Source organism: Ruditapes philippinarum, unplaced genomic scaffold, assembly GCF_026571515.1.
Source record: "Ruditapes philippinarum isolate M1 unplaced genomic scaffold, ASM2657151v2 ctg4815_1_1_1_1, whole genome shotgun sequence".
Classification (NCBI taxonomy): Eukaryota; Metazoa; Mollusca; class Bivalvia; order Venerida; family Veneridae; genus Ruditapes; species Ruditapes philippinarum.
Window position 1 is genome coordinate 1 of NW_026853199.1, and position 16,960 is coordinate 16,960.

The following is a 16,960-nucleotide window of genomic DNA, read 5'->3' on the forward strand; positions in this document are numbered from 1 at the left end:
TAACCAACATGGCTGACAATAAACACTTCCGGGTTTTTAGTAAACAGTAAAATTGCCGATATTAGCGTAAGGGTAAGCTTTCAACATTAATTTACATTGACAATCAATAGTATTTAACATTTTTACAACATATAAACCGTATAAACAGAAAATAAATATGCATAGGTTAACTAGAAGGTAAATAAGGTCGGTGAAATGCGGTGCATCACAATATATGCATACAATTTAGCCAAGTTATTCTGTTATTGTGCATGAGTCTAAAGCTACCATGCTCTTCTTTAAAGAAACTATTTTCTTTTATTTACAAGCACTATGTGTTTAAATGCTCTAACTGTTTTTTACCAATGCATTATAGTGTAATATTTTTGTTCACACCTGTGTTATTCTAAACAACAATTAAGCTTTTGTGAGTTAAGAGAGCATATATTATAATTAAGATAGCTGCCCATCATAACAATTAAAATGGCTAATGTGTACAACATAACACGAGATCTAGAGAGAAAAAAAAAACAAATAACATTTTAATTGATCCTGATTTCCAATTGTTTTATCTGAATGAATGATATTATTTGGTATATTATAAGGTATTGGATATGAAGTCGCAAAATGGATAGCAATGATGGGCGGGACTGTCATAATGGCATGTAGATCTGAGGATGATACAATGAAGGTAAACCTTACAAATCTACACATATCAATTTGACTATGGTTCAGATCTGCTTATTTCTTATATGAAGTGTAGCGTTTTAGGAGCTGGATTAAATATATTAAATATTTGGTTAAGGTCACATATACATGCATGTCTATTGAAAGACGCTTTTGGAACAACCTTTCCCTTAGGCTATTATATGTTCTAACATATTGTTTACAATCGGTGAGCTGCGTGGCCTTTTTAAATATGGTACATTTTTTAAACAAAAAACTACCAGATGGTAACATGTTTTTCATATGACGACTGTGTAATCTGAGATACAAATTACAAGGTATTCCGAGGAAAGGTCATGACAATGTACTTGTTATTTGGAAAATATGCGCAGTTTTATTAATTATCTTAATACCGTTTGTAAGTTTGTTGTGTAAAAGAATCTTTTTCATCATGGTCTTGATGCTTTATGATAAAGTGACTAGATGACTTAGAGATTTTCATACGCTTTTCACTGCTTTGTGTCAAGAACAATAATGGTAGTGTTTAATTGTCTTGCCTATTTAGTGTCAAAGCAAAAAAACACAATATTATGAAATAAATTTAATCAAAGCACAATCATTTTTATTATTATTTCTTGCTCATCGGACAATTAAAATAAATATTCTTTAATGGGTTTCTGATATGGAAACAATGAAGAAGTTAATCTCCTAGACTAGCATGTTGTATTGATGCAACTTTTTATTTTCTGCTTTCGGGTAGGCAATGCGCCAAATGGACAAAGAATATAAAGAGGAGAAAGAGAAAGGAACTCCTGGACTAGTAGATGTTGCAGAACTATCACTGGTCTTCATGAAACTAGATTTGTCTTCTTTCCAATCCACTAAGGAGTTTGTTCAAGCATATAAAGAATCTGGTAGACCACTCCACGTGTTAATTTGTAATGCTGGAATAAGTAAAGCTAAACCAGGTAATGCTAATAATTTATTTCACATCATTGACATTCTATCTTACAGCCCAACATTTTACATGTACTTCTCGTCCCAGTTCAAGCTAAGAATTGATCATTCTTTTTTTTATCATTGCCATATATCACACGATTTCATATATAAAACACTATAGGACCGAAGAAGAATCGGAAAAGAGGAAAGAAACTTTATTTGTTTGATCATTTTAGTTTAAATTTTAAGGCAGTCATTAACAGACGAATGTATTGTCATTTTAGATGTTCGCAAAAAACTGTAGGAAAGTTTTAAAACCTTGTCACACAATTTTAACATTTGCCATGGGTATTTGGGGTCCTCATTGGCTCATTGCCACTAATTCTTGTTGCTGGGTCGTGAGCTGTTGCGTTCATTGAACGCCGCCTTTCCTGGTTGATCTTGTTTATCATATTCTTTGGCTGTTTCAATAAATCATCAATAATTTGATATTCCATCGTAAGAGACTTATATAATATATCCTGTAGTTGTTGCTTTTTATATTTATCCATGTACATACAATTCCTATATTTCTGCAAAATGAAAGATATGTGAACAACATATTTTCCAGTTTCTCGTAACAAATGTGTGCTTCCATTTTATTTCAGAACAGACAAATGACGGGTACGAGTATATGTTGCAGGTAAACAATTTACAGAAAAATGGCCTCTTATTATTTGCGTTGTTACTCGCTCGTCACTGACTTTAGTAAGAATTAGTTGTGTTTTAATTGTATTGTCCAATAACTATCAGAGAATACGATTGATCAAGTAAAGAAGTAAGAGAAGCTTTATTATTTCACAAATACCACAATACACAATTGATAAAGCCATTGTAGCTCAGAATCACATTTTTTAAATTTTTAATTAACTTTTTCTTTAATATTTCTTTACTTTAAAGCAAGTTTCTGAATTAATAAAGCCTTCTACAAAAGCATAAAATAACTTATTTTACATAATATGTTATGATGATAATCCTGCTTGTATTATTTATGAGAGATAATTAAATACTGATAAGCTCAAATGCTTTGATTGCTGTTAAATCAGATTGTTAGAAATGGCATGTTTGTTTGATTCAGGTGAATTATCTCAGCCATTTTCTTATGATAAGTCAGCTGTTACCTATGATGAAAGGGAATGAGAGTGAAAGCAGAATAATTCTTGTATCAAGTGATGCTCACAAGTAAGCTTTGTTTTTTCGGATGTTTCTTAATTCAAAATTTCACCATTTTCATGTCTGTTTAGGCCGGTGCCAGGAGGCGTGGACTGTGACTTGCAAATACCACTACCGTCCATGAACAGATCCAATCAAACCATGCTGCAACATTTTCAATTTCCTCTTTTGGACGTTCTTTAGGAGTTCAGTTCTTCTCTATTGTGCTTCTTTTAATCAATCAAACTTTACTTCTTCGTTATCTTCAAGATCCAACATTATTCTCCCACAATTAACAAGACTGGAGATTTCATCAGAACATTAAATGAGAATGAAACTTATGTCAAACATATTTTGTTTACAAAATGTAGTTGATAAAATAGTCAAACTGTATTAAAATGGTTAATTTTAAAATCAATATAAATAAGGTTTTAGTTTTTGCAATACATTTGTGAAGGTAGTCAGTTTGCGCGTACAGATTGTATGTTATTGGTCCTTAAATTAGTACATCGGGCACAACATGCTTTATTTAAATGACGTTAAACATGTATAAACATCCTTAACGTTTTCAGATTATGTGGATATAGTCTAGAAGGTATTAACTACAAGGGAGATCCTTCACAGTTTGGGTTTTTGGATTATTATGGTAGATCAAAGCTGTACCAGGTACAGACTTACTAAACCTATCCCTTTACAGGAATAGTGCTATAAAGATTTTTCCTCTCTTGATAAATGTAATGGATATTCAGTCAACCTCGAGTATGACACTGTTCATTGTTATGGATGGTTAGACAATACAATACATGTAATAGATACGTTAGCAGAATATTTTGATATTGCAATGATCACTGGCTTGTCTGACTCTACACGTGTGATGAATTCTTGCCAGGAAGGCTAAAATTATAGATTATTCTATTTAATTCATATTAAAAAGGGTCGGGTCCCAAATACATTGTAATTGTAAATATTTGTTTCTGGTTTATATACATTGTAACGTTGAATATACAGATTTGTGTTATATAAAACTTACTTTAACTTGATTGTCAATGGAGCTATAGCTAAGCCTATGGACACACTCTATCACTGTGTTTTAGCATGGAAGCATGCGTTAAGTTTAAACTATGATAATAATTTCGAAGAGTTGTTGCTTTTTCTGTAATTTTATTAATGTCATTTTTACAGATCATGCAAATGCATTGTCTTCATCGGCGGTTACGGAACTCAAATATATCTGTTACCAGTGCGCATCCTGGAACTGTAGAAACAAACATAGGAGCTGAATTTAAAGACATGGCGGCCTACCAGATTTTCCTCAAATTGAACCGTCTTGTGGGTAATAAAACATGTATATTCACAATGTCAAAGTAAAAATAATGCATGGTCTGTGAGATATTGCGTTAGAATAGTTATCTGATGTAATGATTACCGTACTTATAAATAAACAATGTAATGTAATGTTAAACTTTAGATTTGTTCAATTTTTGTTGTCCTTTCACCTGTACTTTGTTATTGTACTTACAAGTTAGTTTGATTCCAGTCCGCTAGTTTTAGAGATTAAATACCATCGGTGTCAGGGACGTGAGGGATGTTGAAATTTCATATTATCTCTCATGAACAGACTCGATCGAATTGAATATGTTCTTTTCATATACATGTATTATATTGTTATATTTCCTTGCTTCCGTCTTCTCCTCGATCTTTTCCAGATTTTGATGTACAACTAAATTTGTAGACAGTTATTGCATATGTATATTAATGTACATAAAACTAAAAGAGCGTTCGAAGAATTAGATGCGCTGTGTAGATATTATATTGTAGATATTATTTTTTTGTCAATCGGGATCATTAATTGCAGCACATTACATGTTGAAAATTGAGTACCACTCAAGCCGGTGCTAGTTGGCTTGAGGGATCTTACTTTTTCAGTATTTCTCATGTAAAGACTCAATTAAACCGAGTCAGTTATTTTCATGTACATTTGTTATTTTGTTGCTTTTCATGCTTCCGAGGGATCACTTTTATTGCAAATTTCTTTTGATACCATAGCAGTTGTACTGCCAATGATATAGTTCTTGTATGTTTGTTACTGTTACACTTGCAGGTTTAATGCGGACTCCACTTTACGGTGCCACAACTATAATCAACAGTGCAGTTAACCCTGAATTAAAATCAATGAGTGGTGTGTATTTTAAGGACTGTCAACCGGCATCAACAACCTCAGTGTCAAGGTAAAAATAGTGTTTCGGCCTGTATCTGAAATAGTTGTGACAACACAGTGAACTATATGGCATAATAATGCTAAAACGGACCCCTCATAAGCGATGAAAAAAGTTATATGAAATTAAGAATATACAGCCACCGTTTAATCTCTGTGTGATCGTAAAAAGCTGGTAAGTGGGTTCGAATGACTGGAGTATAATGCATGTCTTAGCTCCAGGAGGTGAGGTGGTTTTGACCCCTCGTGTTGCTTTAAGTTTGCAACACCCGAGGATTGGCCAAAATCATCTTTCCTTTTTCGGCACCATGACTTAACTGTGTTGATATGCTGTTAAATAAAGAAACAAACAAAAGTTCATGCTGGGCTACTTTACAATGTTTCACACTTTACATAAAAAAATCATGCGTTTGTATTTAATTTAACAGACACATGTATCTCAAATATTAGACGAAATCAACTCAAGCCCTAAGTTTTCTCTTTCTTTGAAAGACGTCAACCCATATATGTTTGATATACACATAATTATGTATATTGCTTCCTTGGAAGATTTTACAAATAATGTTTGGTTTTCAGGGATGAGATAAAGCAAGAGGAATTGTGGAATAAAACTCTTGGATTTTTGAAAGAACATTTAACGGAAGAAGAAATATATTGTTTAGAGGGAGCGGATCCATAATTGCGATAAATGTTACCTATATCATTTCAGTTAAAGACTACTCACCTGGTGTGATATTTTCAGCATGAAATTTATTGTAATATAAGTAGTTGAAGAACTTCACGTGAAACAGAAAAATACACATATCATGTGCTTCTAAGAGCGAAGCGGTTGTGTCTTCTTAATGTTCAAATAAAAATGTTTTTTAAACTAAACCTGCAATTTATGTTTAAAATGTGTGCTGTTTAATATACATGAAGTATGCGTCATTCGAGCTTGTGTTTTAAGACAAGGGATATCGACTTAAACAGGGTCTTTCAAATTTCTATTTGAAAGACCCTGATTGAAACAATGTACTCACAAATGTGGCCTAGTCAAAAGTTCTCAATATGTATTAGGTATATTACTTTATGATATTATCTAACATTAGTTTTTTTCAGTTAAATTGTGCATTTAAAATTTCCGTTTGAGAGGAGATAATGTTGTAATAAAGTTCACAGAAATACATTTGAGTACGTTTTTATTGTTAGGACTGTCCTTGATTAATAAAACTTGCATTGATATCTGCAAACGAGACAGTTACCTTCTGAAATTGGAGTGTAATATGGAATCTAATCCATCCAAATGTCAAGTTCTCCATGTCACAGAAAGAGAACAACATCATATTCAAACACTATACCACCTTTGTAGAGTCAAACTAGAATCAATATCCAATGCAAAATACCTAGAATTAGTTATCTAGGATAACTTAACTTAACAGACCACCTCATTCGGGAGATAAACCAAAAATTAGAGTTCATATGCAGAAGCTTAAAGGTCTAGTCGAAATTCATTTAGTCCATTTGATTACTTACCAAAAATGTAAGACTCCAGCTTGACGCTATAAAAACTATGGTGGTGTTCAACTGTCAAACGGAAATAATAGTGGTCTTATAGAACTCTTCTCAAAGAAGGTAGCGGCAAAAAAATAAAAATTAAAAAATGATAGAAATCTGGTAAAAAATCCAGATTTTTGAAATACCTACTGAAGATATAACATATGTTTGTTTGAATTTTGTAATACAGAAAACAAGTTCCCATCTTCTAGCCGCGGGTACAGATTCGAAAGTTTCAGTATACCTTTGTAAATTCAAGGTATAATTGTTTTATCACATGTTTTCACGAGAAATTATGGGTGGGGGGAAAATCCCGGGATCGCCTACAGAAAAGCCGGGATCGTATTAAACATATAGTAATCCCGGGAATTGACCACCAGTTCTCGGTGTCGACGATAAATTATCGATTATCTCATATGCCTGTTGACAATTTTAATGATGTTTTTTTTATTGTTGATGGCTATAAAATATTTTGTATTTGAATGATTTTCGGTACTGTATACATGTTTCTTGGTTGGTTATTTCATATGTTTAATAATGAAAACGTTTTAATTAATAACAGCCGTACTACAAACACTACAATTTGTACGGAAAATAAAGTTTAGATTATTATTTATTATTATTATTATTATGTTTTTGTAGAGCTTTTTGAATAAGTTTGATTTGTAGTAGTTTATGAAAAAAAAATCTGCTAACGTATTTTTTTCACACATGAGAGAGTTAATTGACCTCAGAATGTCACTCACCTAAAATCTTATTTTGGAAGTACATGTACTGGCAGTGGAAGTCGCTGTGTATTAATTGGTTATCAAGACTGCGAGGCCCCTTATTGAACACGTGACTGTTGGTGTGTCCATCATAAACATCATGAAAGTGTGATTGCTACGTAATGTAAGATTAAGCCGGGTTTTTTTTATTTTATTTAAATACATTTTGTTTGATTCGTCACGGAAAAAGATGATCTTTTATATAAATCTTTTGATTTTTCCTAATTAGATATAAATCTTTAATTTTTTTAGTGATTTCCACTTGTCAAACAGAATCAGACTTGTTAATGTTCAAATCATTTACTCCTATCAATAAATTAGTGTATTGTACCTTTAAAAAATCAAAAACAAACAAATTATCATTTTCTCTATTAAATCATTATGATACTTGTACAATTTTTTTTTTAAAAATAATCTTTGATCTATCCATTATCACATTTTTAGAAAAGTCGGGATTGTAATTAGATATATAGAGATCCCGGGATTTGACCACTGCCATGTCACATTCATAAAAGCCGGAATTGTATTTAACAAAGAGAGATACCGGACAAAGACCGTCTGCCAAGTTACTTTCAGAAAAGCCGGGATCGTATTAGATATATAGAGATCCCGGGATTTGACCACTGCCAATGTCACATTCAGAAAACCGGGGATCGTATTAAACAAAGAGAGATACCCGGGCCATATCACATTTAGAAAAGCCGGGATTGTAATTAGATATATAGAGATCCAAGCTGGATCACATTTATAAAAAGCCGGGATCGTTTTTAGACAAGCAGTGTCTATCATCACCATCATTATCGTCGTCATCACCATTTATCGTCATCACTAATAAATCAAGTTATTATAATATAGGGGAAATTATCATTGAGTGGCATATTGCGGCATAGTTTAAATATATATAATAATGGGTATATAACGAATGTCAATACAAGTTGGCAATCAATTAATTCTATGATAATATACATGTTATCCTAAATCAATATATCAGTAAGGTAGAAGTAGCTAGTTCATTTTGAACAAACACAAACAGAACAGAACTTTTATTTCGGATTATAACAAAGTACATCATCACATACATAATAATATTAAAGTAACATGTACTTTCAGTGCAATCAATGTAAAAGAAATCAATGATATAAATAATATAAAGAGATCAATAATTGTAATGAAACTTGCATTGATTGTTATTAAGCCTCAGTTGAGGATGAAACATATTTAAGGAAGAAAATCAATATCAAAACTTTAAAAATAAAAAATTTTGATCTATCATTGAACATTATTTAATAGTGAAGTTCTAACAGTCAAAGCATTTTTGTAATAAAATGCTAATTTACATAGTTCATTTCTATTATTTCTTTGCACCAATGCAATAAATTTGTACATACTTGGGTTAACAAAATAATATCTTTTAAGATAAAGGTTACGAATATTTGTATAAAATGGGCATATAAGATCAAAAATAAAAGTCGTCTTCTAAGTCTCTTAAAGCAGCACGCCTCCAGATTCATGCTAATTTTCATAAAAATTTTGAAAATGTTTTTTTGAATGTTTCATATTGTGAAATAACCAAAAGGAAGCCATTTATACATTATCAATGGCACTTTACAAGCCATGTAAATTACCAAAAGTGGTCAAAATATGCATAAATAGACCTTACTGCGTTAGTAACGCAGCAGAAATATAGTTGTACATTAAAAAAATCAGTCATTAACTGCACATAACATGTAAAATATTACTTGAATCTTGAACCATTTTATGTTCCTAAAGTCGTAGTACATATTTCTCAAGTTTTTGATTTTATCGAATATTTTGACTCATCTGGAGGCATGCAGCTTTAAAGAACAACATTGGCAGTAGCGTTCATTTCTATTGTATTGTATGTATTTCTGTTTCTAGCATATCTGCCAGTTTGTATTCTTAGTTCGTAATCTTATAGTTACAAATCGTTTCTCAAATGTTCAGGCAATATATCTAAATAACTTTCGTTACAAAACTTCACATATACAGACATGTAATAAACACATGTTTCAGTATGATAATTCATTTTAAGGCTGCATGCCTCCTGATAAACCAAATATTTCAAGAAAACCAAACTCGCGAAAAATTGTACCAATTTAAGATTTAAGAAAAGTAAAAAAAAAGATAGAAGTTTCAGGTAATAATTTACATGATATACGCGATTTATGCCTGATTTTGTCGTATTTCTGGGGCATAAAGATAACTTATGTCCCAGCGTATTTTATAACGTTAATATACGTACCTGTCAATGATTGTATTTCATTATGCGGGTATAGAAATCTTACAAAGATCAAGGGATGTATATTATATATAAACGTTCCTGAAAAATCGATAACCATGGGCAATGACTTTTTTCAAGTATTTCGGATTCACAGTAGCGAAAATAAGATTATATTGTTGATATTACAAATCTATTCTTTATAAAATAATAAAAAAGTTTATTATATATATGATTATGACACAAATTAACAAGGAAGAACATGTACCGTAGTAATAGTAAAACATAAAGTATTATACAAGTAAATAACTTTGCCTAGTATCATACAGTTTCACAATTTTAATTAAAAAAATGCACGTGGTTAATCTGTGCTTCGTAATTAATTTCTAAATATATATATTATATACGTATAATTTTTTACAAATGTGATTAAGAGAGTAATATGTTAAATTAATATAATCTTTACTGTCACAGAAATAATTTCATTTAATAACAAAGATTTTTATCTGTAAGCGACGCTGTGCCAAACAACAGGGTGCATATGTTGTAATTTACAATTTAAGCGACACAGGGCCGTGATATCACAAATCAACAGGGTGCATAACATTACATCAGATAACGTCACTTGTGCCAGTTATTTAATTATGATAATGATCATCCTTTAGGGTTTTATTGACATTGGGGCCATATCTCACTGATTTGATCCCAAAGAATGACTTCCAACTGGTATTAATAAACACAATTGTTACAGAAATAAGTATTTTTCAATTATTAACGAAATTTCTGTGTACGTTTGTTACCTTGTTTATAAATACGCTAAATGAAGAAAAATATTTTCTTTACATTATCTAATAAGCAGAATAGGAAAATATTAAGTTGAAAATATCACAATATAATTCATTGTACCTTTCATCACAGGAACTTGAAATTCTATCAATATTAATGATAATATCCAAAATATACCCCCTATACAGTATAAAAAGTTTATTAGTCCCCTACCGGTTTAACCGGAGGGGACTTTAGGTTTACCCTCCGTCCGTCTGTCTGTCCGTCTGTCTGTCTGTCTGTCAGTCCGTCAGTCCGTCCGTCCACAAAACTGGATCCCGCGATAACGCAAAAAGTACTGAAAATATTTTTATGAAACTTGATATATGGATAGATGGCAGTATGGAGATTATGCACGTCTTTTTTTTTTTCTTCTTATGTTGAAAATTCTGGTTGCTATGGCAACAAATAGTCTGAAAATATGGCAAATTTAACTTATAAACTGGATCCAGTGATAACTCAAAAAGTACTGAAAATATTTTTATGAAACTTGAAATATTGGTAGATGGCAGTCTGGAGATTATGCACATCTTTTTCTTTTCTTCCTATGTTTGAAAATTCTGGTTGCTATGGCAACAAATAGCCTGAATTTCAAGATTTCTGATTTAAATTTTTCAGCTTTTTCACTATATGTTCTTTATTTCTTAAGGTGTTTAACTTCAAACTTTAAATATAAGTTTCTGGTCATCAACCACATCATATGTGACAAGGCTTATAACTCTAGCACAAAAAAATATCAGTATTACCTCCCTTGAACTTAGATTTTTTAGGGGAAAAATTTTGTCTTTTTTAAATAACTTCTTTATTTCCTAATGTATCTACTTCAAACTTCATATATATGTTTCTTATTATCACTCGACATTTTTGAGAAGGTTAAATACTCTAGCAAGACTATTTCCAGAATTATGTCCCCCTTGAACTTAGATTTTTTTCGAGAAACTGGTATTTTCACTCCAACTTCTTCATTCCTTATAGGATTTACTTTAAAATCCCACATCGTAATAATATGACAAGGTTGTATAAACATAATTTCCTTACTAAGCATGGAAACTTAACACATTACTGTGATATAGACAAACTTATTTTATTATGTTTTGTGGTTGATATTTTCAAATACAGACTTCATCCTCAAATTCATTATAAATGGCAATATACAGGAGTGTATGACAATTAAAGAACTTTTTGAGGGACCGGTAGGGGACTACTGTATTGCCCGCAATACTATCAAATGCTTGTTTATACTGTATAGGGGGTATATTTTGGATACTATCATAAATTTTGATAGAATTTCAAGTTCCTGTGCTTTCATAAAAATGAAGTGCATTAAACTGGCGTGAAGTATAATTTTATGATAATGCCTTTTTATCTTTTCTCAATTAATTCGCTTTGTGACACAATATTTTGATGTTGCAAGACTCAAACTTGTTTTTATTGGCAAAAGCATTATACAGTGTCAAGTTATTTGGTCTTTCTTTTAAAATTGCCTTTTATGGACCGTGTTTCACACTGTGTTTACTGATATCGTGTGTAAAGATAATATATCTTACATGTGTGCACTAAAATATGTTTATTTTACATTCAGAAAGAGAAATTATCAGTATTATAAAATATCAATTTTCAGTATAATTAATATTTAATGCAATAGCTTTTAAATTCGAATTAAGGTGTTGAATTTTTTAATTGCTTCATCATTATATTTTTCCTTTACCATGTTCTTGCACATATAAATTTTCATAAAGTTATGTTACGTGAATTACTATTTTCAATGTTATACGAACCGCAGTCAGAAAAGCCGGGATCCTATTAAAACATATAGGGATCCCGGGAATTGACCAGTCAAGAATATATTTTTCAGATAAGCCGGGATCGTATTAAACATATAGGGATCCCGGGAATTGACCAGTCCAAGAAGATATTTTTCAGATAAGCCGGGATCGTATTAAAACACCATAGGGATCCCGGGTATTGACCAGTTCAAGAATATAGTTTTCAGAAAAACCGGGATCGTATATTAGACGTACAGATAAAGAGTAAATTATCATTCGGTCTATTGGCCACAGTCGGAAGTGTCACTAAACACTTTTAATACACCAATGTTAATTAACACCAGGAACGATACGTTTTGGGTCCTGTACTGGACATATTTTTAAAAAAAATGTTTAAGGAAAATGAGGTCCGCCACAGTTCTTTTTCATTTTATATTAAAAATTGACAAATAATTTGTTTTTCTTTTAAAAATATTCATTTTAGAAATTCATATCTGTTTATAAGTGAAACGTGTTATTTTTATACGATCCATGGAACTTGATTACTTGTTAAACATCTGTAATATATACCTTATGTTTTACATTTGTATTCTTTTTTTTTTCTTCAACTTGAAAGCCTTCTGGTATAGTATATATCATTAGAAAAACAACAACACATTTGTTAATTTGCAGATAAATCAGCATTTTTATATAGTATTTTACACGCCTTTTACGTAAAATAAGCATGCCAATTAAGTCGAACTTGTATTTACGATAATGTATAAATACTCAACCATATAATGGTCACGAAAAATAGTTGATTTTCCTTATTAGATATAAGAGATCCCGGATAATCGCATTAAGAAAAGCCGGGATCGTATAAGATATATATATCCCGGGAAATTGACCATTACCATCTTGCTTTCAGAAAAGCCGGGATCTATTAAACAGTACAGAGATCCCGGGAATTGACCACCTGTCATACATGTCAAAAGTTTTTTTTTGTTATCAATTATGTCAGGTACGTATATTAACAATATACGTACCTGATTATGTTAAGTATATCTTCTGATCTTTTCTAAAAATAATATTTAAATACATGAACATAAAATTAAGCCAAATATTGTATTAACAAAAACTTTGATTTTTCCAATTATACTATAATTACAAGTATTGTGATTTCCGCATTTTAAGTTTGTTAATAAATAACTCGAAATATATTTAAATCTTAAGTTAAATTCATTTACTGTTCATTACATACAATTAAAGAAATAAATAGTTAACGTTTAATCGCCTTTCATTACGACAATAATGAACACAAATATAGTTTATGAGTTTTCCCTATATATCTAATACGATCCCGGATCCCGGGCGTCCCGGATCCCGGGATTTTCCCCCCACCGAAATTATGAAAAACAAAATCCCATAAACTGATGAAATTTTCAAACAAGTCTCCTAAAAGTATTAAGAGAGTACATATTCAAAAACGTAAACACGTATCATCTGTAATATGAATAAGGCAAAGCCTATGAACGGGGAAGTCATTTAAAATAATCATTCATTTTTATTTTACGTTTTCGTTTTAAAAGCACAGGTGCTAGTTGCATTGATTTGTCCTAAAATGTGTTTGACCTTGTTATTTATACAATTATTTATCAAACGGGTCGAACACACATGCAAACAACTGGATTTTACATACTTTTAAATGGTTTTATACTCCACGAGTCGAACTTAGTCCTATGAGCCTGTATTTAAAGAAATATCCTACATGTAGACGATATTTTTAGAAGGTAATTCCTACCGGAAGTATTCTCCGGCTTCCGTTTCACATACATTGACAAAGAGCGGAACAGGGAACCAAGCACGTGTTGCGGGAGAACACTTCCGATTTAGGAATAACCTTATACATGTAGAATTTTTCTTAAAATACGGGCACATAGGACTTAGTGCCACTTGTGGTGGATAAAACCATTTAAAAGTATGTAAAATCCAGTTGTTTGCATGTGAGTTCGACCCGTTCGATCTCTTTAATGATGTATTTCAAGCGTAAATACCAGCTTACAATGTACATGTCATGACGGTCTCATCTTTCGGACCTGGGTGATTTCTTACTTTCGGGCTTTAAAACATTAACTAGCGGTTAATTGGGGATCTGTAAATAGTAAATTGTAATAGAAAAATATATTGTGCATTGATTCCATGCAAAAATCCCACGATATTACCGCCCGGTGAAAAATTTTAACACAGATAACCGGCGTACCCATAATTTTCGTACCTGAATGTTGCATACCTTGTCTATAATAATATAACAGTGAAAAAAAAAATTTTTTTTTTAATTTTTTTTTTTTTAATATATTATATTGATATTTTATTGTATAAATAACAAGGTCAAACACATTTTAGGACAAATCAATGCCACTAGCACCTGTGTTTAAAAGTGACATTTGGTATTTTGTGCACTGCTTCCATTTATTTTTGTTTCCTGTCTGGTTTACATAGAAGTGCACAGAAGACCTGTCCAGACATCTGTTTTCAATCAGAATTACTCTGATTTCAGGGCACTTTTTGTCAAAATTGTGAAGGGGCCTGGACCTGTTCATTTTGTAAAAAAAAGCATGATTTGTTGTAAAATTGTGAAAAAAATTTCCATGTTATTTGGCATTTAGCAACATAATGAAACCGGAAAATCTGCTTCAAGTCAATAGATTATTCGCTTAACATGTGCTAAAACCATTTAACTTCATTAAAACTATTTCTGTGTTCTTGAAATTGGCGTAAATCATGTTTTACTGGAAGGTAAACAATGTATAAATTTCAAAGGCAAAGTCCCAATATTTTGTGAAATTTCTTTTGAAATTGTGAATTTTTTCTGCCACTTTGTGAAAAAAAGTGCAATTTGAATTGTGAAGGGGCCTTATAGCATTCCCTGATATAGAAGGGAAAAAAAACCTGGATTTTAGCCTTATCTTCATTCTTGTCTGTCGGAAAGTTGCGATTGACCATGGCATAATAGACCATTCCTCATAATTTTGCAGTACTTCTGGCGAAAGTGTTCAAAACTATCACTATCTACCAGGTACTTGCATTACCATAAATATCGCTTTGTGAACAGGCCCTTTGGGCCAGCTCTTTGAGCTCGCTAAAATGTAAAGTCAATTAAAACATTTACAGGTTTCTCTATTGGTCAAATTAGTTTGCGCCACCATGGAGCTAAATATACGATGGAGAAGAGACTGTGACGTCACACAGTTAAAATCAGTATTGGCGGAATTATGTTCCCGCAAGTTATCATATGTCGCGATATTTGATGCATCCTGGGTAAAAGTAGCCAAATTATGGCCATATTGAATTCCTGGAGGGACATCAACAAAAAGACTAAACATTTTTTACTTATATAAGAAGCAATAGAATTAGTTATTTATTCTAAAACGTACAAAACACACTTTTCCACACAAATATTTCTCCGATGTCGGCAATGTAAGCAATAATTCACGGATATCGCTATATCCGTTGTGTATATATCTGTGGCGCCACCAAATTTGCCAATAAGAAAAAGTTGGAGCCAATAGCTCCAAAGTTGGAGCCAATAATTTTGCAAGATATGCTAGCAGTTATATATCATTATGATTACAAACACATATTTATGATATTTCATTTTATTACAGCTGCACATGTTTATTATCTAAAATATAGACATAGTATTATGTGGTCGGTCTATTTACCCCAAGATACCCCAAGACACCACTAGACTACCCCAAGACATCCCAAGACACCCCTAGACTATCCCAAGACTATCCGAAGACACCCCTAGACTACCCCAAGACACCACTAGACTATCCCAAGACTATCCGAAGACACCCCTAGACTATCCCAAGACTACCCCAAGACACCACTAGACTATCCCAAGACACCACGAGACACTTTTACTGACATGTAATTACGGTCTTAATTTTACATTGTTAACGGGAGGTAACTATGCGATTTCACACATGTACGCATCAAATTATCTCCATTCATTTATTTTCCCTGTATTTTTAGCTCACCTGAGCTTGCTCAGGGTGAGCTATTAGGATCGGTGAATGTCCGTCGTACGTCGTACGTCCACAATTGCTTGTGAACACACTAGTGGTCACACTTATGACTCAATCATCATCAAACTTTGTCAGGATGCTTGTTTAGTCAATTGCTCGGATGAGTTCGAAACTGGGTCATTTCGGATGGAAAACTAGTTCAAAGGAGCTAAAAATAGAAAAACCTTGTGAACACTCTAGTGGTCACATTTTTGACCCAATCATCATAAACCTTTGTCAGAATGCTTGTTTAGATTATTGCTTGGATGAGTTCGAACATGGGTCATCTCCGATGAAAATCTAGGTCACAGGAGCTATAAATAGAAAAACCTTGTGGACACTCTAGTGGTCACATTTTTTAACCAATCATCATCAAACTTGGTCAGAATGCTTGTCTAGTCAATTGTTTGGATGAGTTCAAACGTGGGTCATCTCTGATGAAAGAGCTAAAAATAGAAAAACCTTGTGAACACTCTAGTGGTCACATTTTTTACCCAATCATCATCAAACTTAGTGTGGATGCTTGTCTAGTCAATTGCTCAGATGAGTTTGAATATGGGTCATCTCTGATGAAAAACTAGGTCACAGGAGCTAAAAATAGAAAAACCTTATGAACACTCTAGTGGTCACATTTTTTACCTAATCATGATCAAACTTTGTCAGGATGCTTGTTTAGATAATTGCTTTGATGAGTTTGCACATGGTTTATCTCCGATGAAAAACTAGGTCACAGGAGCTATAAATAGAAAAACCTTGTGAACACTCTAGTGGTCACATTTTTGACCCAATTA

General features: G+C 32.2%; 2 protein-coding genes across 2 annotated transcripts in view; both read left to right on the plus strand.

Moving 5' to 3' along the window:
• Positions 1–584: 584 nt before the first annotated feature.
• On the plus strand, positions 585–5,673 carry LOC132736069 (retinol dehydrogenase 14-like; the record flags this gene model as incomplete). The annotated part of the gene is given in 8 exon segments (XM_060723118.1): positions 585–670; positions 1,406–1,613; positions 2,232–2,266; positions 2,702–2,805; positions 3,348–3,441; positions 3,958–4,108; positions 4,877–5,003; positions 5,567–5,673. Coding segments are annotated over 8 exon segments (908 nt in total), but the record flags the coding sequence as incomplete, so codon positions are not given.
• A 1,022-nt stretch (positions 5,674–6,695) lies between these two features.
• LOC132736070 (nucleoporin Nup37-like) overlaps positions 6,696–16,960 on the plus strand; it is a gene marked incomplete at its 5' end in the record, with an annotated part of 29,624 nt that continues 19,359 nt past the window's right edge. The window contains 1 exon segment of the mRNA XM_060723119.1: positions 6,696–6,782. Coding sequence (XP_060579102.1) covers positions 6,696–6,782 — 87 coding nt within the window.